At 33.2% G+C, this 23,837-nt stretch overlaps 1 protein-coding gene across 1 annotated transcript; it reads left to right on the top strand.

Moving 5' to 3' along the window:
- Nucleotides 1–336: 336 nt before the first annotated feature.
- On the top strand, nucleotides 337–23,543 carry LOC143229550 (synaptotagmin-15-like). The gene is made up of 7 exons (XM_076462045.1): nucleotides 337–487; nucleotides 3,690–3,920; nucleotides 11,651–11,775; nucleotides 13,593–13,726; nucleotides 15,960–16,121; nucleotides 17,505–17,622; nucleotides 20,491–23,543. The coding sequence occupies exons 1-7, from the start codon at nucleotides 435–437 to the stop codon at nucleotides 20,826–20,828; spliced, it is 1,161 nt and encodes a 386-aa protein (XP_076318160.1). The 5' UTR covers nucleotides 337–434; the 3' UTR covers nucleotides 20,829–23,543.
- The last annotated feature ends 294 nt before the right edge of the window (nucleotides 23,544–23,837 follow it).

Here is a 23,837-nt window from a genome sequence, read left to right as displayed (position 1 = left end):
TTAGAGTTCTGAAGGTTAATTAAACCTGCCCAAGAACATAACTATCATTACACAACTTCCGAGAAATTCATAATTACTTCACGTAAAATCACGTCCACTCGCCAACATCACACCTCTAAATATTGTGATAATAATCACAATAATAATAAAACAAAATTAAATGTTTTGTTTGTTAATGTCTCGAAATTCCGTATAATACGTTCGCTTACGAGTTTCTATATGGGCAAGCTAATTTACTGCATACGTAATATTTTTCATTAACTCCATCTATGTATCAAAATGCTAGTTTTAAGAGAATTCTACTTATTTCACACATTTTTTCGTTCTTAGACCGATATCTATGGTTTATCGTCGGTGGTTCTATTTGCCTGGTTGTAGCTACTGTCTGTATTGTTACTGTGTGGTTGTACTTCAGACGAAAATCGAGAAATCACATGAAGACTTCAAAAGATTCCTATTCAACTCAGGATATCTGCCATGACAGAACGTAAGTCATCTTTGTATATTTTCTCAATTGTATAAAATCTCTTTGGATTATTTTTTATCAAATTTCGCTTATGGAATGGCGCTTGAAGAATAATTACCAACAACTAAAAGGTGTAAATCTTATTACTTACGAATAAACTCCTTCTGTGAACCCGAAATTTAATCTCGTCTGCTACTACAATATTTGTTTTTTTGTCAAAATATTGACAAACGTTTGTCAAAATTTATAATCTCGCATTTTCTCATATTTTCTTGTTTAAAAAGTGAGAGCATAAATAATTAGAAAATTAGATTATTGCCAGAAGTTTGTCAACAATTAAAAATGGTGTCAGTATTTTTCTGACTCATTTCTATTAGAAATATCATTGAACAAAAAAGTACAAGGTTAACAAATATTTAAAATAGCTATTTGATCCACAAAACTGACTAATGTAATCGAGCTATTGACGAGCTTTAAGTGGAGACACAAAATTTAAAAATAAAGGATAATATTCCAAAGTACCTGCAGTGACATGCTAGTGAAGAGAAAGGAGCTCATGTTGAAAGAAACTTATTGTCCGTGGCAACATTCTTTAAAAACTCTCTTGATTATTTTAGGTGATATATCTTGAACGTGTGGAAACTTAACCAAATGAATTAATTATTACGAGGCATTAGACCAAAACATACCCGCTTTAGTCAAAAAAAGACGAAAAAGAACTAACAAAAACTATAAAATAACAATAGTATTGTGGATAGAAAAGGTACCTATGTTAGTGCTTGTTTAATTTTGAATTTCGCGCAAAGCTACTCGAGAGCTATCTGCGCTAGCCGTCCCTAATTTAGCAGTGTAAGACTAGAGGGAAGGCAGCTAGTCATCACCAACTGTGGGGGTTACTCTTTTACCACTAAATAGTGAAGTTAACCGTTACATTATATCGCCCTCGCTGCTATTTAGTCCATAATTATATTTTTATTTAAATTTTCCATGATTTCTGACTTCTGAAGTTACTGTATTGGATGTATAAGTAATTCAGGTAGTTTTTTGCAAATCAAAATCCGACATATTTCATGTTGGCATTTTTTCTTTGTTTAAAAAAAAATGTGTTTGAAATAATAAAAACAAATCACTAATGAAGGGCCCGGCATAGCCATGTGGTTAAGTTACTCGGCTCGTAATCCGAGGGTCGAGGATTCGAATCCCCGTCACACCAAACATGCTCGTCCTTTCAACCGTAGGGGCGTTATAAAGTAACGGTCAATCCCACTACTCTTTGGTAAAAAGAGTAGCTCAAGAGTTGGCGGTGGTTGGTAATGACTCGTTACCTTCCCTCTAGTCTAACACTGCTAAATTAGGGACGGCTAGCGCAGATAGCCCTCGAGTAGTTTTGCGTGAAATTCACACCACATCACTAATAAATTTCAGCAGAAATTGCATAAACACACATAAGTTTTATTTATATTCGTTGCCTTGAAATTTATAGTATTCAAATCATGGTATGTTGGCGAGTTAAATGTTATACAGTACTTTTTCATCTAACTTCTTCTAAAGACAAAAACTTAGGACAAACATGCACTTTCTCTACAGCTATTTGGTTCCTGAAAGAGTAAAGGCTTTCACTTAAGGGACCAGTAAGGTTCTTGCCATGCAAGAGTAATATATTTTCTTTCTCTCTAAGATTAACTACACAAGTTTGATTACCTCAAGACTTTAGGAACGATTTCCTGGAAATGCCAAGCATACAATTGGACAGCATGAGGTAAACTGCGCATGCTCTATTCATATCGTGTAGGCAGCGCGATGTAACTTTTTGGAAATGTTTTTTCCTTATCTCGAATACTTAATATTCCTACTAGAAGCAATCTAAACAAACTCATATAATAAAAGGTTGTTAGAAAAGAAAATTAAAATGTTTTTTAATGCGAAAAATAAATACTTCATTTCACTCTCTTTGACTTCTTCCTACTAAAACAGTTTGCATAATTAATCATAAATGAAGCCTTTTCCTAGCGTAAAGGCTTAGAAATATTCATTTGTTATATTTGTTTTTCTTTACTGGTCACTAAATGATACATGGTAAATTGATTCTGTTCTTAAATTTTAAATATGTGCCTAATCAGCCAACAAGTGTTGAAAAAAAAGGTAAAATGAATGACACTTTTTACATATCTCAGACAGCCTACAGCAGTCATTTCGACACTTCAGAACTAAGAGAGCTAAAGGGCATATTTATAATAAAACAATAAACTAATATTCACGAAAATGTCAAAAGAATCATTAGTGTAGTAGCTCTTTCTACACAGATCTATCTTCTGAAACCACCCTGATTATACACCAGGAACCAAAAGGAGAGATGATGAAAATAACTTTCAGGAGTTTTAACTTGAAAATGTATTAAGAACACGTCATCTTTAAGAACCATTTTGTCAAGTCCTAAGTTGTCCATACAAAAAGACGTTAAGGAACAAACCGTGGATGAGACAATGTGAATACTTAGCACAATATACTAAATTCCAGCTTGTGCTTGTGCTGAGGAACATAAAAAAAATACATATTAACCATTCAATATTAACAATTTATTGTATTGTACGTTATAGGTAAATACGACAATGTTTTCTTTAATAATATTAGAATTATACATAAGGCTGGTTACGTCAAGAATTATTTACTATTTAGTCCATCTTAGTGAGCTGTATCATGTTTTTGGGCAAAACTTTGGCTGTCTGGTTATCTTCATCAATAACAATAATTAATATTTTCAAGGAACTGGATTAGAGGTTAAGCCTTATTTGTTTACAAATGTTTCATCAATATTGCCATATTACGTGGTATCGTTATTTTCCTTATATATGTACGTATATAAGTAAGAATGTTTGTATGCTTATACATGCATTGCAATTAAAATAACTTACACACGATGTAAAAGTCGTTTCATGTGTTTTTACTGTAAATGTATGATGCGTTGAGATGTTACTACTGTTGAAAAACCAGTTATTTACATTCTATCAATCAAAGCTAAGGAGCCGAAAGATCCCAGTCGTAAAAATCCTAGTCGTAGATTAAAATATTTGTATAATATTCTTGTAATTAAAGTTTGTTCTTCTTAAGAGGATAGTTCAAGTAACTTCATATAGCATAATGATTTAGAAATCACAGTTATTTGCTTATTAGATGCCAGTATAACACCTTGACTAATGATTGAATATTTAAATCATCTGTGAAGTTTAGCATCGTTTGGATGGGAAGAAATCAGCGACTATGGACGTAACTGGAGCGTGACGCCTCATTCACGTCACGTTGGTCTCTTTCAATCGGCCTCTGTTGATGTACCAAGCACTTTTCGAACAAACTCCGAAAGTATTCAGCCCAAAGCAAAGTTATCTCGTTGGAATACTGTAGGAACCACACATTATCAGCCAACCATTATTGGAACAGTTCAACCAGATCTCTACAGGTTTGTTGAAAATGTAAATAATTATCGTTAAGGAAATCCACCTGAGAAATGTTTGAGAGAAAAAAAAACGTGGGTAATTTATTAAGGATAATTTATTAAGGATAATTTCCAAAACGAGATGTTGTGAATTAGAAGTTGAGTTAATATATATCCACTTTTACAGTAATTTAATACAATATGAATTATGCCAATGTTCTGTTTTGTTGTGTTCATGAGATATCCTTTATTGTTTTAAGTTAAACCAAAATTTTGTTGCTCATTCGTTATAGGATGGGTTTCATGTATTTTTGTTTGTTACGTCGATCCAAGACACACTGTAATCGGCATTGTTTAACTTGACCTTTAAAGGGGAACAACACGTGCAGTAAGTAAATAAAATATTGCTAGTAGTACTTACATTATCATGTGGACTATATAGAATTGGAAAGTGTGTAACCTTTAAAAAATGACTTCTCGTGAGAAAGAAGGAATCAGAAGCAGGAATGACAATAGATGAACCTTTTCGTTATGAGCTGAGTTATGCGAAATGAACCGTGGGAGAAAGAGTGATCAGATGAAGAGAATGAAAATATATTTTATTCAGTCGATCCTGTTGTTATCATTCATTCATTGCTTATATTACACGTATACTTTTTATAATGGTTCCTCTTAGCGGCGGATAATAGCGAAATTAAAGTCATTTTAAAAGCCACTTTAAAGCAGATCTCACATTGTTGACAATCAAACTTTGCAAAGTGTGCACCCAGAGCTTTACACTATACATTCATACAATTAACAAAAATAATACTCGTATTATTTCCTTTATTATTACTGGATAAAAACTGGAAATGGGAAAAGTAAGCAAAACTAGTCAATGAAATTTCGCACGTATTATAAAGGTGTATTTTGGATAAAGTAAAACATTTGCCATTTTTTAAATCTGGAGAAAAGTAATAAACATCTCTAATTTTTGTATAATTATGAAACTATGGACACAGAAAATACTACAGTAGTTGTGTTTATTATTTTCCTTTTAACCATAAGTCTACAGCTTTCTTTAATAACTATAGTTGTCTCCTGTCTTTAAAATATAAGCTAAATTTAATAATTTTGAAGACGTTTTGATTAAACACACTGGACCAAAGGAGCGTGACTTCATGAAGATGAAATGTCCTTCAGTCATTTGACAATAACTTATTATGAATGAAGTTAAATGTATTATAACAAGAAATATCTCTGTATAAGAACAAGCAACCGTTTAAGGTGCATCATTGTATATTAACTTATACTTTTAACTAATAAAGTAAAAAGTTTTCTCCTCCCCCAGTGCTCAGCGGTAAGTCTTAAGGCTAAAAACTGAGTTTCGAAATTTGTGGTTGGCACAGCACAGAGATACCATTCTGCTGTATTATACTTAATAACGAATAAACAATAAAGATGGTTTATACTCGTAGATAATCATTATTTTATTTTTTCTTTGTTTATTTTGAAATTTCGTGCAAAGCTACACGAAGGCTATTTGCGCTAGCCATCCTTAAATTAGCGGTGAAAGACCAGAGAGAAGGAATGACCATCCACCACTAACTCTTGTGAGATTGACCATCACATTATAATGCTTCCACATCTGAAATGGTGAGCATATTTGGTTTGACGGGGATTCAAATCCACGACTCTCACATTTCGAGTCGATCGCCCTAACCACCTGGCCTTGTCGGGCATATTTTAATTTAAAGCTATAATTAAACTAATCGGATATTCAAATCATCAGTGTTTCTTTCCTACGCTTAATTTCTATGTAACGTATAACTGTTGCTATCTGACAAGGAAATCTATCCGAAATTTTCTATGACAGCATCAACTGTCATTCTCTTGTGTACGTCGTATGGATAATTGCTTTTTCCAGTTTTCTTACAGACTAAATGTAATACAACTGTGCCACCTATATTTATTGCTTGAGTTATCGCATGATCAGGCTTTTTTATACTTTTAAACATGCATATATTTATATTAGTAATCGTACGTGTATAGGGCTCCAAGTACAGTGGCTAGTCAGTTTATAAATATTGTTTAATAACAGAATCTTAACTTGTTAATTTGCAGATAAAATTATAAATTTAACATGTGCTTTCACTAACTTCTTCCTGCCGAGTATATTACAAAACACACACATTCTGGCATTATATTACACTTTGATTAAGTAAATCCAAGAAATACTTAAACTTCAGTTTTGAAGAGTCAAGTTGAATTCATATCTGGTTTTTGAAGTTATTAAGTCTCATTGTTTATATTATCTGATAGTTAGATTGACGATGCATTTCTCTATAATTTATTAGAAATTCCGTTTGTACTGAGAAATAATGTTAAATTTGGTAGATAAACTCTTTAAAATATTTTTAACTTCTGCAAATGAAGACTGTGCTTCCAGTTTCTCTGAGGATAAACTCAGATGGAATTAGTAACTGTTTGTATATTAATTTTCCGATATTTGATAAGAACTTGATGTGAAGGTTAGATTACCAAAATGAAATATTTCTAATTTAAGCTGATTACAACATGTACTCTAGTGGTACTGGCGAAAATGTTTATAATCTGCTGAGCCAACAGTGTGACTGATATTCTAATTTTGAATAAGACTCAAAGAACCAATATCGCTAAGAAGTCCCACTTTATCTCTGTAGTCTTAATGAAATTTGAATCGGGTCATTTCGAAGCAAATTGAACAGCATCCATAAAGCCGCCTATTTAATCGCGTGCGTTAAGAAATTTATATCTTATAATAAAGGATGTTTATTCGTTGTTATTGTTCTTACGTTTGACAATAAGTCATATCTTCAAGATATATAATTTAATATTTGTGTATTTTCGTATTTAATTTGTATTAATTCAAACAAATGACCACATTTAAAGATACATGTTTTAAAAGTTTGTGAACCATAGTATACATTCCTTTCACATCATGTCAACTGAATTTAGACAGGAAGAAGTGCTACGTTCAGGCATTTAAACTATTTGTGGTAAAAATCGAAAGAAAGGCATCGGATACTATTTCATATAAGATTGACTATTTTCATTAAAGTTTATAAAATACGCACACATCTTACCATATTTGTCAATCACAAAATAAACAATGAAAACTTATGAAAGAAACAAAATATTCAATAAAGAAATTGGTAATACACGAGATTGTATGCATAGTAAAGCATGAAGTAAAGCTAACAGTTACTGTGTATGGTACACTTTTAAAACGATTTCATCCTCGAAATGTTTCCCATGACAGCCTTAAAATCTGAGAAGTTGAATGTTACAGAAGCTGGCGCGGCTTTACTTTCGTGTAGAATGTGATAAGGATACAACAAATGTAACATATTTTTATGCTCTACATTTTGCTAATTTGTTTATATACTTCCTACGAGTATGAAACGCCAGTGCTACCAGGACGCTATATGAGTACACGACATCAGGAATAACAACATTTACTATATTAGAATCGAATTATCGTACCGTCTCTTGATAAAAATATGTGGTGACTTGATGGAATACTAAAGTGCGTGGGATAAAGTCGCGAGTAGTAACAAATATAAGAAACAAAAACCAATGTTTAAAGAGTTAAAGCAAGGAAATCGCATTGAAATATATAATTAATCTTTTTATTAAACCCACACAGTAAAACAGAGTATGTTGTCGCTCGATTTTGCTTATATAAATGGTGAACATATTAAACATGTATACTCCATAAAACGCAAAATCCTTTACATGGCAACCAACTTGAACAGAAGCCACTGTCGTCTACCTAAACCTGCCCACTTGGAGCGCTGTTGTTACGCTGGTTACGTTATGTTTGTTTGCTTTTGAATTCGCGCAATGCTACACGAGGGCTATTTTCGCTAGCCGTCCCTAGTTGTGCAGTGTAAGACTAGAGGGAAGGCAGCTAGTCATCATCACCCACCACCAACTTTTGGACTACTCTTTCACTAACGAATAGCGGGATTGGCTGTCACATTATAACGCCCCCATAGCTGAAAGAACGAGCATGTTAATGCGACAGGGATTCGAACCTGCGACCCTCGGATTACGAGTCGAACGTCTTAACCCACCTGGCAAGGCCGGGCCAAATGTGTTCTGAGAAATTGATATTATAAATTTATTTCTCCGCATCCAACGATATCTTGCTATGTAGCAGACACAGCCTATTCTAACGTGAAGTTATATGCGATACGGTCAGTTGCCAAAGTGATTTATGAAAGCAGTAAATAAGAGTTTGAACGTAGTGTCTAAGATTGAAAATATTTTTCTTTTTCAAAATTCTATAATAAAGTGAGCCTCACTTTCACACAAAATTTATAGTTATGTGTTTCTGAATGAAAACGACTTCCCACCCACGCTGCTTGTCGTTTTGCCTTATTTATCATCTAGTGGTTGTTGTTGAAGATTTATCCTATTTTCTAGTTTCTCTGTTGACATTTTGAGCGCCACATTAACTTCAAGTTTTGTTACTTTGGTTAAATCAATGAAAGTGAGTAAACAGTGGCCACGTGTTTAAGTTCTAGTGAGGTATGGGTTGCATGTCAATTTTAAAATAAGAGTGAACATAAGTGCCAAGCAATGTGACAAATCAAGATATATCCCTAAATTATTAACAAGTAAGAGTGTGGAGTTAGGTGCAGGAAGAAGTGACCGTTTCGATTAAGTACCCTCTCTTACAACTCCAATTGGGTAGCTAGAAAAAGGCTTAAAAGAGGCCTTGATAGTGATTATCTTCAGCATGGTACTCACTTTCAATTCACTGCAGTTGTGTTTCTGAATCCAAACTTGAAATATAGTGGGAAGTAACAGTAACTGGGGCTTCCTTTAATGTATCAACTTACTTTTCACCATAAGTATCATAGAAATGAGACAAGAATGTGTATATCTGATTCAGTTGTTCTACACATTTGCTACTTCAATTCTTGAAACACAAATACCATTGCCTTTTGCGGTTCTAATATTGAAATACAAGAACCTGCCTTTTTTGGTTCCAGTGTTGAAATGAAAGTACATGATTTGTCTGGTTCTAGTAATGAAATAAATTAATTAGCAGTTGGAGTTTTACATTTTCCAATAAGAGCTCCCCCCACTCACGTGCAACAGCTGTAGGTTTACTGACTTAAAAAGATAAAATATGGAGTTTGACACAACAGATATGGCTTTGCTCCAAAAAACAATCAACTCTCGTACGCAAGCAAAATTACAATGTTAATCCAAAACATTTCTAGTTAAACCTAAATTGGGGATAAAATATGAACAGGTGTTACGAAAAAACAACAAGAAAAAAATAGTAAATTCCTAGAAGAAAACATTAACAGTATTTTTCGATTGTTCTCTTATTATAATTTCCATATGCCAGCCTTATCTGTTTTATACATCCCGTAACACCATGCATGCTCATCCTTTCAGCTGTGGAGGCATTATAATGTGACGTTCAATCTCACTATTCGTTGATAAAAGAGTAGCACGAGGGTTGACGGTGAATGGTGATACCTCGCTGCCTTCCCTCTAGTCTTACATTTTTTAAACTAGGGACTGCTAGCGCAGATAGTCTTCGTGTAGCTTTGCGCGAAATTCAATAAACAAACCAACTGTTTCATACGTAACATGTGACGTACATAATTAATAAGTCATACGTAACATGTGACGTACATACTTAAAAAGAAATTATTTCTTGCGACGTTAGTTTCACCGCAGGTGTCTTTCTTGGCTAGTTTGAAACTGTATTTTCTCTGTTGCTGTTGTAAAGATGTTATATATTTGAATGAAATTTCTAAAAATAATAATTAACTCTTTACTATTTAATTCAGGAAATCAGGTATAAAAGATCGCTCTTAAATATAGGTTTCCATCATACTTGACATTTATTTCAATTTCGATTACATAAAATAGTACATGTGTTTCAAACTCACCAAGTGGCAGGGAATGTGTAAATTCGTGTAAAAATAAGAGCATTTTACCAAAAGATAAAATGTTTTTTGTTGCTATTAGATTGTACAGAAATAAATGCCGGAATTCTCACGATGACATTTAGAAGCTGAATATAAAGTAACTTATCGTTTATTGGGTAGTTTAATCAATAGTTTGTTACTTACAAGGTATCTTAATCGTCTGCGATAAGAACTTTCGTCTGATTTTTCCTCTACGACTTCAAACTTGGACGAAAAGCTACCGAAACTAAACGGAACATCAACCAGGCATTCGATCATGGATCTGTTACTGAAGGGACATTCAGCGTTTTTTCCCAAGAGTTCGACATGGAAGTCTTGAAGACCACGAAGGTCGTGGAAGGAAGTCATTCCTAGATGAAAACACATTAAGGGAAGCGGTTGAGAAAGACCCTCGCTCAACAGTACGTGAACTTGCAGAAAAGCTATGCACAAGCAAATCAAGCATTACCAACTACCTGAGTGCGATTAAAAAGACGAAGAAGTTGGATAAGTGGGTTTTGCATGAGCTAACTGAAGATTAAGGAAATCGACGTTATGAGACCTGTCAAGAATGACGCTCCAAAAATTGAACGAATTGGCAATCGAGGTTGAGCCTCATCCAGCTTATTCCCCAGACCTCTCGCCTAGAGATTTTCCTTTCTTCAAGCACTTTGACAACTTTTTTGAACAATAAGTGCTTTCCAAACCAGGAAGCTGCAAAAGAAACTTTCAGGGAGCTCATTGTCCATAGAAACTCTGATTTCTACAGCAGGGGCATGAACAGCACTGTTACACGTTGGCAAGAGTGTGTTCAAGGAAATGGTGCTTACTTTGATTAAAGCATGTGTTACAACATTGATTTATACTTTTTTCAAACTTCGAAGTTCAAATAAAAAAAATAATATTTATTTCTGGACAATCTACAACAGTATAAACAAAGCAAGATACAAACCATGGGCACCACCACCAGGAGAGCCAGAAGGTCCAAATCCTCTCCAATGTTCAACAGGGAGAGCCATTTTAAGACATGCACCCGAATTACACTTAAAAGAGAAGAACCTAAATAAAAATTTGTAAAATATTCTCTGTGTAGTTCAATGTCACTCTTCTCTCCGTCTGTAGAAATGTTTAGCAGCGACAAGGTTGCAATAAAACGAAAGACGGTACATGATATATTCTCGATATCTACTTTCAATATGTTTAGGGAAATGTTACCAGCAAATGAAAGAATTTACAGATACTTAACCGGCCCCGTCTTGAGTTAGTATCAGCACAACTGTCCTTTCAGTAATTTTATTTTTGTTTACAATTGTCTGATATTGCAGATCCACCCTCTTTTTCCTCATAGATGGCGCTTCTGTCAGAGATATTGATCAATTGCACTTCTACACTATTTATTTTAATTCAACTCGCCACAAAGAAGGGAAACTAATATTCTGCTATAAGCCTATTATTTCAATTACGTTTCATAGTAAAGTTAGCGATCAATTAATATCTGTTACTGTAAAAAAATTAAATTTCTTCAAAAACAGGTAGAAGTGAAAAATTTATTTGTATCAAAAAACTGTTGTTTTTTTGTCATAGTTAAAGGGTAAGCTATTTACGCACATTTGTTATTTCTTTCGTATGTTTTTTTTTAATAGCAAAGTATGGTATAATTAGAAGTACAAATGTTTAGAAGTTATATGTTATGGTTGAATCTGAAGAACACATGTTTAGAGGTTACTGAATAATGAGATATGGATTTAGAATCCGTAAATTATTAATTTGGTGATATTTTACGTCTGTCCACAATAGAAGTATCCAAGACGACGAGCTGATGGGATCTCCTTTTCCGAACGGTCGAATATGGTTCTCTATATTTTACCAAGAAGAAGATCAGTTATTAGAAGTAACCCTAGTTAAAGCGAAGAATTTACCAGGTATGTTTAGCTCATCAAGGGCCACAACTGAGCTCTTATTTTAATGCCTAAAACAAGATAAAATACATTTAAGACGAAGTACAGATGTTTTATTATAAAGATATTATTTACTAAAGGGCAGAACTAGGTTCCACTTTTAACATCGAAAAAAAAAAGATTAATAGTAACTGAAATTCAGTTCCTAAATGTTATGTTTAGTTCATCATTCACTAGAGAACACAACTATGTTCTCTCCTTCTTTTATAAATAAAAATATTATCTACAATTAATATATTTACATGCTAGAAGGCAGGATTGGTCTCTCTTTCCATGTTGTTGTTTTTGTGCGCAATCAATCTTAGATTTTAGCGCTCTAACTCCTTAAAAAGACAACTGACCAACAGAAGAAGCTTCCCTTTTCAAAAAGACATATTTGAATGTCGGATGTACCTCTTCAGTTACCAAAGAAAAACCTAACACATTGTATAGTAGAAGAAGAAAGGTGAGAAGCTGAAAGTGGAATTTATAGCTTAACAAATTTGTTTATTACAATACCAACTTGCTTTGGTGAAAATACAACCTAAACAACACCTTATGCAAACGTATGTTGAATTATCAAGTCAGAAACCGTTAGGGATCATGTACAGACATTTCTAATCTGGAACTGGTGACTAGATGAAAGCATCATTAACTAACAACTTGTCGTCTATGAAGATAATGTGAACGAAGTAGCGGGTTTCGACTATCACATTCATAGCATCTTCAACATAGAATGTGGAGTTTGCTTAGCAGTATATTTCACTTTAAACCAGACACAGCTTGATACGCTAATCACTTTGTCAAGACAATGGGTAACAGGTTTTAATGATACTTCCTCCCATTGTCTGTGAATCTCTGAAATACTGGAACATTTTGAAAGTATAGGAATTAAAATTTGCATCAAAATTACATAAATGTCCACTCCGTAATATCTTGTTGTCCGCTTTGATATTTTGACAAGAACATTTCTCAAACAATTTTGGTTTTGATTTTGTTAGTAAAGTGAGTTATTAATGCTTCGTAGGACATCAACATTTTTTTTTAGAAAAACAGTGATGTTGTACACATGATTAAAAACGTTGCACAGCCTGTAATACACACGAAATTAAGAACATAAAGAAAAGTGTAAAAACAAAAATCTACATCAGACGGGAAAAGTATTGAAAGGAGGTGAATTGTGAATAGAGAGATGTGCAATAAACGTACAAGCAAGATGTATTGTAAAAGCTATGGTTTAGCCGTTTATCATGAAAATTGATTACATAAATTTTGCCTAGACCACTACTATGTTGTGCCCCCAGCTGACCTAATGAACCCGTGTGCTGGACAAACGACCTCGTCGGCACTAGTATAGCAGATGTAGTGTAGTTACTTAGCAGAAAGTGTTCTTTGCCTTCGCGAACACTTTCTTAGAATTACCAGCTGAGCAACAATAGCAATGACAAGCAGTTTATTTACTAGGCGTAGGTACACAAACAAATGTACAAAGTAAAAAATATTCACTTTATTTCATTCATGTATCAAAGTGAAACTTTTTTGAGCGATTAATGGTTTTAGTTAGAAACAACTAGTGAGAGTGTAAAGATATAAACCAAAGGAAAACTCTACAAGGTACACTATTTATTTGCGCTATAAACACATAAATAAGAACCTGGAGTGAAAAAAATTAATTCTTAATCGTAATAATTACTAGTTAATGAGTAATCCAACAAGGCAAAGCCTGTAATGTGCAACTTGCCTTGTTAGGCTAATTGCAGTTTAAATTTATTTTTGTTACTTTTATCTTTTTTTTTTTCTAGGACGAACACCCAACCAGACACCCAGGGATCCTTTTGTGAAACTCTACCTACTACCTGATGAGGAGAATTTTCAACAATCGAAAGTTCGCAAGCGAACCCTAAACCCCAAATTTCATGAAACCTTCAAGTTTCCGGTAAGAAACTCGAATAGCGTTAAACATTTGTTAGAATTAATAAATATTTGTTTGTATTATCTGAAGTTCCTTCACATCATTCAAGGTAATACTTGTTTGACCCAGAATCTGGTCTTAAGATGGGTGTGTAAAACACAAATTTCAGACTATAATATACAATTTCTATTTCTCTAAGCCTTTAAACTAATGCCGAAAAAAATCACAAAATTCTGTGCTAACTGTGAGCTTTAAAATGTCGATAAAATACAGAAATCTGGCATATAATGATACTTACGTCATTTCCTATTCGTATTTAAACACAAACTACTAAGAGTAGCATATTGACATGATTTATATTACAAGTCAAACAATAAATTTAAAATAAATTGTCTAAGCTTATTTGTTCGCACCAAGCTACACAAAGGGATATTTGTGCTTGCCCACCACAGGTATCGAAAACAGGTTTCTAGCGTTTTAAATCTGTAGACATATCGCTGTGCCACTGGGGAAGGGAGCTTATGTAAGCTCCACGACCCAACACATTAGCGTTTTCTTATAGCATTAAACAATACATAATATGAAAGACGATTACGTTGGTAGATACTTTTACACGCACGTCAGAAAGCTTATTTTTTAATGCAAACTAAACAATGGGCTATCTGTGCTCTGTTTATCGCGAGCAATCGAACCCTGAATTTTAGCGTTTTAAGTCCTTAAACCTACCGCTGATCCATCAGGAGACAAAAGTACCTTTGGTTTTAAAACGTGTAGGTGTATTACAAATTGAGATATGCAATTTACTTGTGAACGATACGCATGCAAAAACAGAAGAAAGAAAACGCACACACACACACAAACTTCAAACAGAATCATAAATTGGACAAACTATATCAAGATAAACAAAGTACGATAAAGAAATGTTCGCCAAAAAATTCGCTAATAGGGAATGTGACCACATCGAGCTGCTAAGCATGCTACCAGTTACTCGTGCTCTCAATGAGGTAGTTGGTCAGTTCTTCAAAAATAACTACTGCGAGATGGTCAGGGATAGAGCTGGGTGGTTTCAATCCGTATACATTTTCCCAGGACATTCTAAACGTTTTCTGCCAGATTAAGGTCTGGAGAAAATGCCGATCACTCGTATCTTTCTATTTCACAAACTGAAGTTGTTTGTCCACAGTCCTGGTTCTATGTAATCTGATATTATCATTCATTGGGATAACATAATCTCACAGAACATCAGCACACAAATGCATATAGTGTTCAAGGACGTCGTCAGTATAACGTAGAGCATTTATAAAGTAACTCTATAAGACTTCGATATACATAAACAATGATAATGAAGATGCCAGCCGGCATTGCATAACCTCCAAAGTTTCTTCTTTTCCGAATGCAGCAATTTAAAAAACTGTTCATGACGCGTTCTCCAGAACTTAATTTAATGACGAATAGAACATTGGCTTCTCTGTTATTGCTTTAATAGAGATGTTTCTAACACAATTTTTCCTTTCTGAACGATAAGACTGGCTTATTTTTCGAGAACCGGAGGCCAAATAAGGTAGTCTGAAAACACTGGTGTTAATACTTTCCTATTTCTATTGTCTACTAGGGATATGTATGGACCTTGGTCACTGTTATAGTGAAATAACGACCCATCATAAGTCAATCAGAAATAGTTCCCTAGTCTACAAACGATTTATACATCCGACTCACCATATTAAGCGACACTCAAAGCCAAAACCAACTTGTCTCTGACTCTTCCTTTTCGAGCCTTCCACATCAGACTGTCCTCTGAGTCTGATCAACTGCCCATGTTTATTGCGAAAACACTATTCAAGCTGTTTAATAGCACAAACATTTAGCTTCAGAAGGTCAAAGACCTTGAATTGAAGATTTCCTACCTTTATACCACCATTGGATATTTGAATATTTCTATGATATTCCTTTCTCAAGGAAATATGCTTATCATTTCCAACGTAGTTCAATTACGATCTCTCTTTCCAACATTTATTTAGAGGCATTTTAACTTGTTTTTGTTTTTAAAATAATAGCCAACGTTATTCAGTTTTCATTCAATAAACATTAAAGAGAATTAAAAAACAGAAATTTATAATAAATGTTTAATCTTCATTTGAAGTATAATAAACACTTGTGGTATATTTCAGGGAAAAAAATCTCTTATAGATATTTTTGTCACGTTTGCATGGCTTCTGTTTTGAACATTTAATTTATATCTCGTAATTTTTTTTTACAGATAAACAAAGAGAATATCTCCGATAGAACCTTGAGACTGGCTGTTTATGATGTAGATAAAAGAAAGGTTCGTCACTCTTTAGGTCACGTTCGTGTTCCATTAGGAACGTTCGATTTTCATAAGAACGTAGTCAACTGGAGAAATCTGGAGCGCACTACTCAGGTAAGCAACATACATAAATAATAAAACCTCTGCGTCTTTCGTGGTTCATTTAGATGTCTGAAACAATACAAAGTTAAGAATTATTTTTGATTTAAACACGCGCCAATAATGATTTATAGGTTTAATATTTCTTTAATCTTAATATCAGCAACGGATCCTATATGATGTTATGGCTATTCAAACGCATTTTCCAGACTATGTATACATCAAATTGCTTGTGAGCATATTAATCTGTTGATTACAAGGTTTATAACGATATATAAGTCTAGAACATACTATCAACATTGCAAGTAATTCCAATAATTATTATTGTAATATCATACGCACTTCACATAGAAAAATGGATGATTTCGGTTAATTCATTTTGTTTGTCAGTCACTTACAACATTCATCACCATGACACAATTTTGAGCGATAGATTAAAAAAGTCGGTAATTTTTTTTAATTTCGCACAAATATACACGAGTACTAGCTGTCCCTAATTTAACAGTGTAAGATTAGATAAAAAGGCATCACCACCCAAAACCAACTCTTAGAATACTCTTTTACCAACGGATAGTGGGATTCACCGTAACCTATAACGCCCCCACGAATCAAAGGCGAGGATGTTTGGTGCGACGGAGATTCGAACCGGCAACCTTTAGATAAGAAGTGAGCACCTTAACCAACGATAATGCCGGGCCTGATGAATGTTAATGTAATGTAATAATTATTACATTAACATTCAATGATTATTACTTCCAATTGGAAATTTCATTGTTTTATATTATTTTTCCATATGTTATACAACTTTTAACTTTTAACAGGTTAAATATTTTGTTTTGGGATTCCTCTTGCTCCCCAGCGGTATGTTTGTGGACTTATAACACTATAAATTGAGTTTCGATACCCGTGATGGGCAGAGCATACATAGCCAATTGTGTAGCTTTGTGCTTAATCTCAAATAAACCAAAACGAATCTCATTACCGGCGGGTCATTTGAGGATGTAACTTGATAATTGTGGCATGAGAATACTTATTAAAGAATGGGCTAAGTAAAGTTGAAATTTGTTTACATTTTGAAAGATAATTTAAAGGCTGACACAGAACTTTTATCGTAAGTTGTTGAATTATCTTAACCTACCATAAAATTTGTACTATAAAAAAGTTCGCAAAAATAGTGTGTATGTATTTATATGTATATACACCTTTCCGAATTTTACAACGTTTACTAAAACGAAGATACACACCAAGTACACTAGTATTATTTATTACTTGCAATAAATTTTTAAAATACTATAGCATCTCTATAATTTTATCAAATAATATTTCTTTTTTTTTACCTTAGCAGATATATAATAATCGTAACTAACAAGGACTAATTCTAAAATATTTTACATAAAGAATTCCGGTTCTTTGGGAGAGATTCAAGTGGGCCTATCCTGTAGTTCCTCAAACAACAGAATTAAAGTAGTAGTGGAAAGAATTCGAAATATCATTGGGATAGACGGTGGAGAAGCTGGTAAGTCAAGAAATTATGCGATTTTAAATAAAGAATTATGTTTTTTATTTTACTCAAAAGAAGATAAACTGTATCAAAGCTCAATTTTCAATGTTGTCGTCTTTTATGTAAATATGAAATGAAAACTGTCACCGATTAATTTAAGAAAGAAATCCTATACCTTAATTTCCTTTTCGACTAAGGAATAGACTAGTAAGTAAACGTTATGAATGTTAAGTCTTACACTGGAACATTACATGACCAGAGATAAGAAGAAACACAATAAAACAGAATTACAAGATGAACATTCTTCTTTCATCATTATTTTAAGCTACAATTTTATTAAATAAATGTTTAGTTTCACAAACTATTCAGTTTAAATATCACCAAACGTGTAAAAACTTTGATTTTCCAGTTTTTGTTTTTTGCTTATTCCAAGCTTTACCAAGAGCATGTCCTAACTTGTTTACTCCAAGACTATTACACACTACTATCTTATGGAAGTCTCTTAATCTCTTTACCACTAAGTCTTGAAATAACTCCTCTGCACTCTATGCCAATTACTCCAACCCCCACGTGATCCTTAAACCCCAGTATCCCAGATAATTTATCCATAATTCCCCTCTTAGTTTAATGTAACCCCTGAAATATTGGCTCATACCCTGACTGCCCATATCTTATTAAGAACATAAAGTCCAAGTTTGTCACCCTACTTTTCTAAATCTCATCAAATCCTATAAGTCAGATACTGTTTAATTTAGTTTTCTAAAAACTGCTTCTTAAATATCGAAAGCTGGTGAAATATTGGAAATCAATAGGCCTAAAATTGTTATAAACATCACGTTAACTGCACGTGTTCTTCTTCTACATTCGTCTCGATTTGTACAATGTGGTGAAAAATAGATCATCTGTGGGTAACTTGATTTTTATTCTACGTCTTCCCAATCTTGTCGTGTAATCTAATCTACTACTCTGTTGGAGACCATGAACCCTGTTTCTTCCCATATTTATTTAAAATGTTTTCAGGAGTATGCTTTAACCACCTAGCCACTACCTTATTTACTCCAAACCTTTTCAAGTTGAAGAGACTCCAGCCTCCTATCTTGTTTGCTTCAAATTCAACATGACCCAAACTATCTCTGTTTGGCTTTGTTTTATTTCCATTTCAAATCAAAACTCATCCAGAAAATATCAGCCCTATCCTCTTCAATAGAACCCAACATGTGATGGCTGTAATATTAACATTCAAACTAAAACAATAACCCAACAAACAAAGAAACTAACTATCGAAAATTGTTGACTTTTTACTCATTGGAAAGAGCAATTTTTTATTTCGTAAACTAGAAAGGTAAGTACGCCTGGAAATCATTAAAGTTCTAAAATGGATAACTACGTAAAAATTAAACTTGAATAAAACTGTAGAAAACACTCAACACGTTTTTTGCTGTGTACGTAACATTTATGGTAACAAGTTTAAAATGAGTGCTCTAATCGACACACCGGTTAAAGTGAAGCAACTTATCCTGATGTGAGACAGTCTTTGGAACGACGAACAGACGCTTGCAAAAATCGTTGAGTATGTGAAGACGTTACTTTAAGAAGGTTTCCATCTCTATAATCTCTATAAGTCTGTTTCCCAAACCTTTAAAATGTAAATTATATTTGAATATATACTCGTTTTAAATTTTCTATACAATAACATCAGTTGGATATCCAAAATACGGCTGGTTTTGTCAATGTCACTTAATAGTAATGACAGGGACACGCTGAACTCATGTTACATTTGTTTTTATGGTATCTAAGGCTTCCAATTTCAATAAAACACACGGTGTAGATGACAACAGTGTAGACTCAGTGTAGATTGCACAAAGTTAAACTTTCCATCAAATGAATGTCGAAGAATATAAATGAAACGCATATTGACATTTTTCTTGTCATTTCTGTTGCACAAGCTGCCATGATTAAATACTTGTATTGTAACCTAAAGGTTTCTCTCCATAATCATGTAAACCGATATGTATTATTGCATACGCTTTCTAATGAATATAGAGCATTTTTTATCTCAGAGTAGATAATACAAGATATACACCATGATTAAAATATAAATTCGCGCGCATTAATATTCGCTATCCTAAAGATTATGACGTGTAAAGATATAAACTCCTACAAGTGATCTTTCTTATCTATCAGTGTTTATGCAAAACTTTTATTCAGTTCTATATAATTGACTTATTAAGGTTTGTTTGTACTAATTAATCATTTAACTTGTGCTAAAAGAGAAGCTTTTTTAAAACTTTTGAATTAAGAAAAATCAGTCTTCTCCAAGATAAACTATTTTATCCTTTCTGTTTTAAAACCTTCTAAGTAGTTGTTTCACTTAAAATGCAAACTTCCTTTTTCAAATTACAAAATCTTTATAAATCACATCTGTAGTTTCTAAAGAAAAAAGTCTTATGGCACAGTAATTAACGTACCTATTTCCTGTTTCGCGATCTGTTGCCACAAAAACACCCTCCACACTTTGGGTCCGTGAGCACGCTGTAAAGCTCACTTCGGTCATACTATAATCGCTCAATAGTAGGCGGTTGGTGCTGTTAACTAGTTGCTTTTCTCTCGTGTTATTTCTTAATTTTAATACAAAGCTAAGCCTTTATCCTAAAATGCGGAGAGTAGTTTTACGGCATCGAAACTCGAACCAGCAATTTTAACCTCTAGACTACTCCCGACGTTCAGTTCAAATTTAAAAACAGCTACTCACAGACTGTCCTTATGTACTTTTGCGCTAAAACTACAAACAAAAACTACCTGAGAATAAAAAACTTAAATAAAATATTTAAAGAAAACTAGATGTTTTCATGCCAATAGAGAAACTTTCATTTGTCTTTGTAGGGATTTTTGTGAAACTTCAGCTGTTCCATGGACGAAAGATGATGAAGACCAAACGTACATCTCTTTACCATACAAACAGTAACGACGGAGAAATTTACATTAATGAACAGTTCAACTTCGTTGTTTCTGGTCGATTTTTTGATGCTTGTAGTTTTGGCATTACCGTTTTCTTGGCAGGTCCCTCTCCATTAGTCAGAGATGAACCATACGGAAAAATTGTGATTGGATCATTTTTGTATGCCCGAGGAGAACAACTTCTTCATTGGCAAGAAATGCTGACAAATCCTCGAAACCAGGTTTCAAAATGGCATAATCTCGAATCCTTAGCTACTAATTGAATATCGTAGTAAAATAAAAAACTGTCACAATATGTTTATTTTGAAACCATGATACCAAAATGGATTTATTTATCATGTAAACAAACACGGTTTGAAATTTGTTTACAAGGTATCTGGTGACGTTGCTCAATTACCATTAAAAATTGAGCTCGATACGTGACTTAAACACAAAATGTGAAGGATAAAATTACACCATTATTGTAGAGTAATATACTAGATCTAAAGAAGGTTAAAGATAAATCAACAACAGTTGAAGCTTGCAGTGAATATAGGTTTAGGTTTACTTAGCAAAAAGCTGTATTTTAATATCACACGCTTTCTAACATATTCCATACAACTCAAACAATAAACACTTTTACTACTAAAGTGTAAATATTTTTGGGAATCTTAAAATTAATCATGATGAATTCAACGCTAATTAAAACGAAACATGCGCAAACGAAAATGATATTTTTAGGTGAACTTATTGAAGTAATTAAAATATATTAAATATTAGTGTATCAAATACGTATTTGTCAATTATGTTTCAAGAATGAAATATTTCATACTTTTTTCCAGTTTTATCCGTTTTATAAAGCCGTGTTTGAAATTATATTTCACAAGTTCTATTACATCTGTGTTTTCATGTGAATATTTTAAAATTATCATTAGATTTTAAACAAAGATTTATTCTATTTTGCGTGTTTTGTAAGTCTGTGTATATTTTAAGTCTATTATCAAGTTATAAATGTTTCACTAGACACAGCATTTCGAGTAATTACCTTCCCCATCTTGCTTGTATCGCCATCTATTTCTTATGTAATATATTTCTAATTAACTTAAATTTTCTCTTTCTCCCAACGAATGTGACAATAACAATACCGCCAATGTTTTTTGAAACATAAATTACAAAGTCAGCATTTTATCACTTGCTAAAACTTTATTGTTTTGTATCTAGCAGACTTCCTTCTATAACATGAAGTTTTTCTTCTATGGTAAATCGTATTTACAAATTCTGAATTAATTTTGTTTAATTAATGCTATAAAACGCTAGAGATCCACAAGGAATTTTGAGCACCGCAATTATCATGCATTAGTGAGGTGTGGGGCACTATGGTTTCAATAAAGAATGGTAAACTTATAGTTAGTGACTTTGGGGTTTGATTGGATTCAAGTCGGATAATTGTAGAAGAAAAGTCATCATTGTACTTGAGGAACACCATCGAGATTCTGATTCTTTGGACTGGAACACTGTCATCTTGGAAGATGCAAGTTTACTGAGATACATCAGGGCAACATCCGGGAGTCTAAGATGCACAGACTGTAGAAGTTCGTTTGCTATTAAGGAGATAAAATCTTAGCCAACAGAAATTAGTCTACGCCATTATAAAACCATCTCCTTCTTTCATTATTGGTATGATGCATTTTAAATTCTATTGAAAAAATAGGATTTCACGCAAACATAGCAAGAAACATGGGTTACTAGAAGATATTACCTGACTTCATTGTCTCAGCTGCCGTTGCAATAATAACAACACTTGTATTTTTCTGTTACGAGTGATTTATGAATGTGTGGAACCCTAGGTGTCCAATTTACTCTATACTTTTCGCTGATATTGCGCCCTCCGCTAGTACAGCGGTATGTCTTCGGATTTACAACACTAAAATCAGGGGTTCGACTCCCCTCGGTGGGCTCAGCAAATAGCCCAATGTGGCTTTGCTATAAAAACACACACACTCTGATATTGAATTTGCTAAATATTAGTATATGTAATATTTCGTGGTTTCTTTACGCAAAGCGTCAGAACTTGATGGTTTCTGTGGAGTAGGGCTTTTAGTCGCCTACTGTTGCATTTTGCTGTTCTTTTTTCTAGATGATTTTCATTAGCCATCACACCCAAAACTTCACTACTTGCTACAGTAACATTTTCCACTATTTCCTAACAGAAACATTACATTTGAGCCTATTTAAAATTCTGAGGAATATTTTCTTCTTCTCATAGTTACATTCGTTATGCATATATGAGATAGTTTAGTTTATGCTCCTAAGGACGGGGCGTAGGCTAGAGTTAGCGTGCCTCAACTGTGAGTACAACAATTCAAAGTTCATGTTCTGTTACTACAAAAATGTACTCGGCACTTCTGGACGAAGGGTGTGTAAAAAGAGTAACAGTAAAATCACACTATTTCGTCATACTAAAGTAGCCCATTTCAAAATTAAGAAAGGCTATGCTTTGTGTAGCTTTATGTAAAAATTCTAAAACAAACAAGCAAATTGTATACAAAGTTTTACTAGCCCCTGGACTTCATTTGTATCTGCAAATAGCCTCCATCTTTGCAAAAACTGACTTAATTATGAAAGCATCTGCTCAGTTCAATTGTTGCTTTAGGTCTAACTCTATGTTTAATTGTATCTTAATGATGTAGTATTATCAAAGCAGTTTGTAGTTGTTATTTGTTATATTTATAATGTTACAGTTTGTGTCTGGTAATTTATTACACCTCATTTCTCGATTATTCATTTTTTATTGAGATACTTTAAAACTTGTCTGTGATTTTTTTAAAGTTTAAACTAAAAAAAATTAAGAAATTTTAGTTTCTAAACGCAAAAAGAGCTGAGTTTGTGATTTAGTAAGTACAAAATGTATTTGGTTTTAACAACTAAACATTATTAAAAAAAGCGAGATTTATAATAAATGTCAAAACACAAGAAGATATTGAGGACAATTTTGAAAATAATAATTTGTATTCCTGTTCTTAATTATGGCTTTAGTGTTAAACAAAACGGAACTCTTTAAAATATTCAAAAATATATGTGTAGATTATTTACATGAAATATTTTTGTCGTGCCACAAAATACAGAAAACTCTTGAAAATGCTCATCTCAATTACCTGTTACTGGATTTTACACTTTACGTTTTGTTACGGCACTCAATCTGCTTTTAAAGAAATAAATTTATCACTCAAAAATTGGTTTAACTTACGCAATTAGTTTGAATTTCTGGTTTAATAGAGTGACTACTTAACAAC

The sequence above is a fragment of the Tachypleus tridentatus genome, chromosome 10, assembly GCF_004210375.1.
Source record: "Tachypleus tridentatus isolate NWPU-2018 chromosome 10, ASM421037v1, whole genome shotgun sequence".
Classification (NCBI taxonomy): Eukaryota; Metazoa; Arthropoda; class Merostomata; order Xiphosura; family Limulidae; genus Tachypleus; species Tachypleus tridentatus.
This window is presented reverse-complemented; position numbering and strand designations above follow the sequence as displayed.

Excerpts from the sequence above, each read along its gene's own strand:
- LOC143229550 (XM_076462045.1), top strand. The coding sequence starts at position 435 with ATGAAGACTTCAAAAGATTCCTATTCAACTCAGGATATCTGCCATGAC. Across the intron at positions 488-3,689 it reads GATATCTGCCATGACAGAAC|TTTAGCATCGTTTGGATGGG; the intron begins GTAAGTCATCTT and ends TCATCTGTGAAG. Across the intron at positions 13,727-15,959 it reads ATGAAACCTTCAAGTTTCCG|ATAAACAAAGAGAATATCTC; the intron begins GTAAGAAACTCG and ends TTTTTTTTACAG.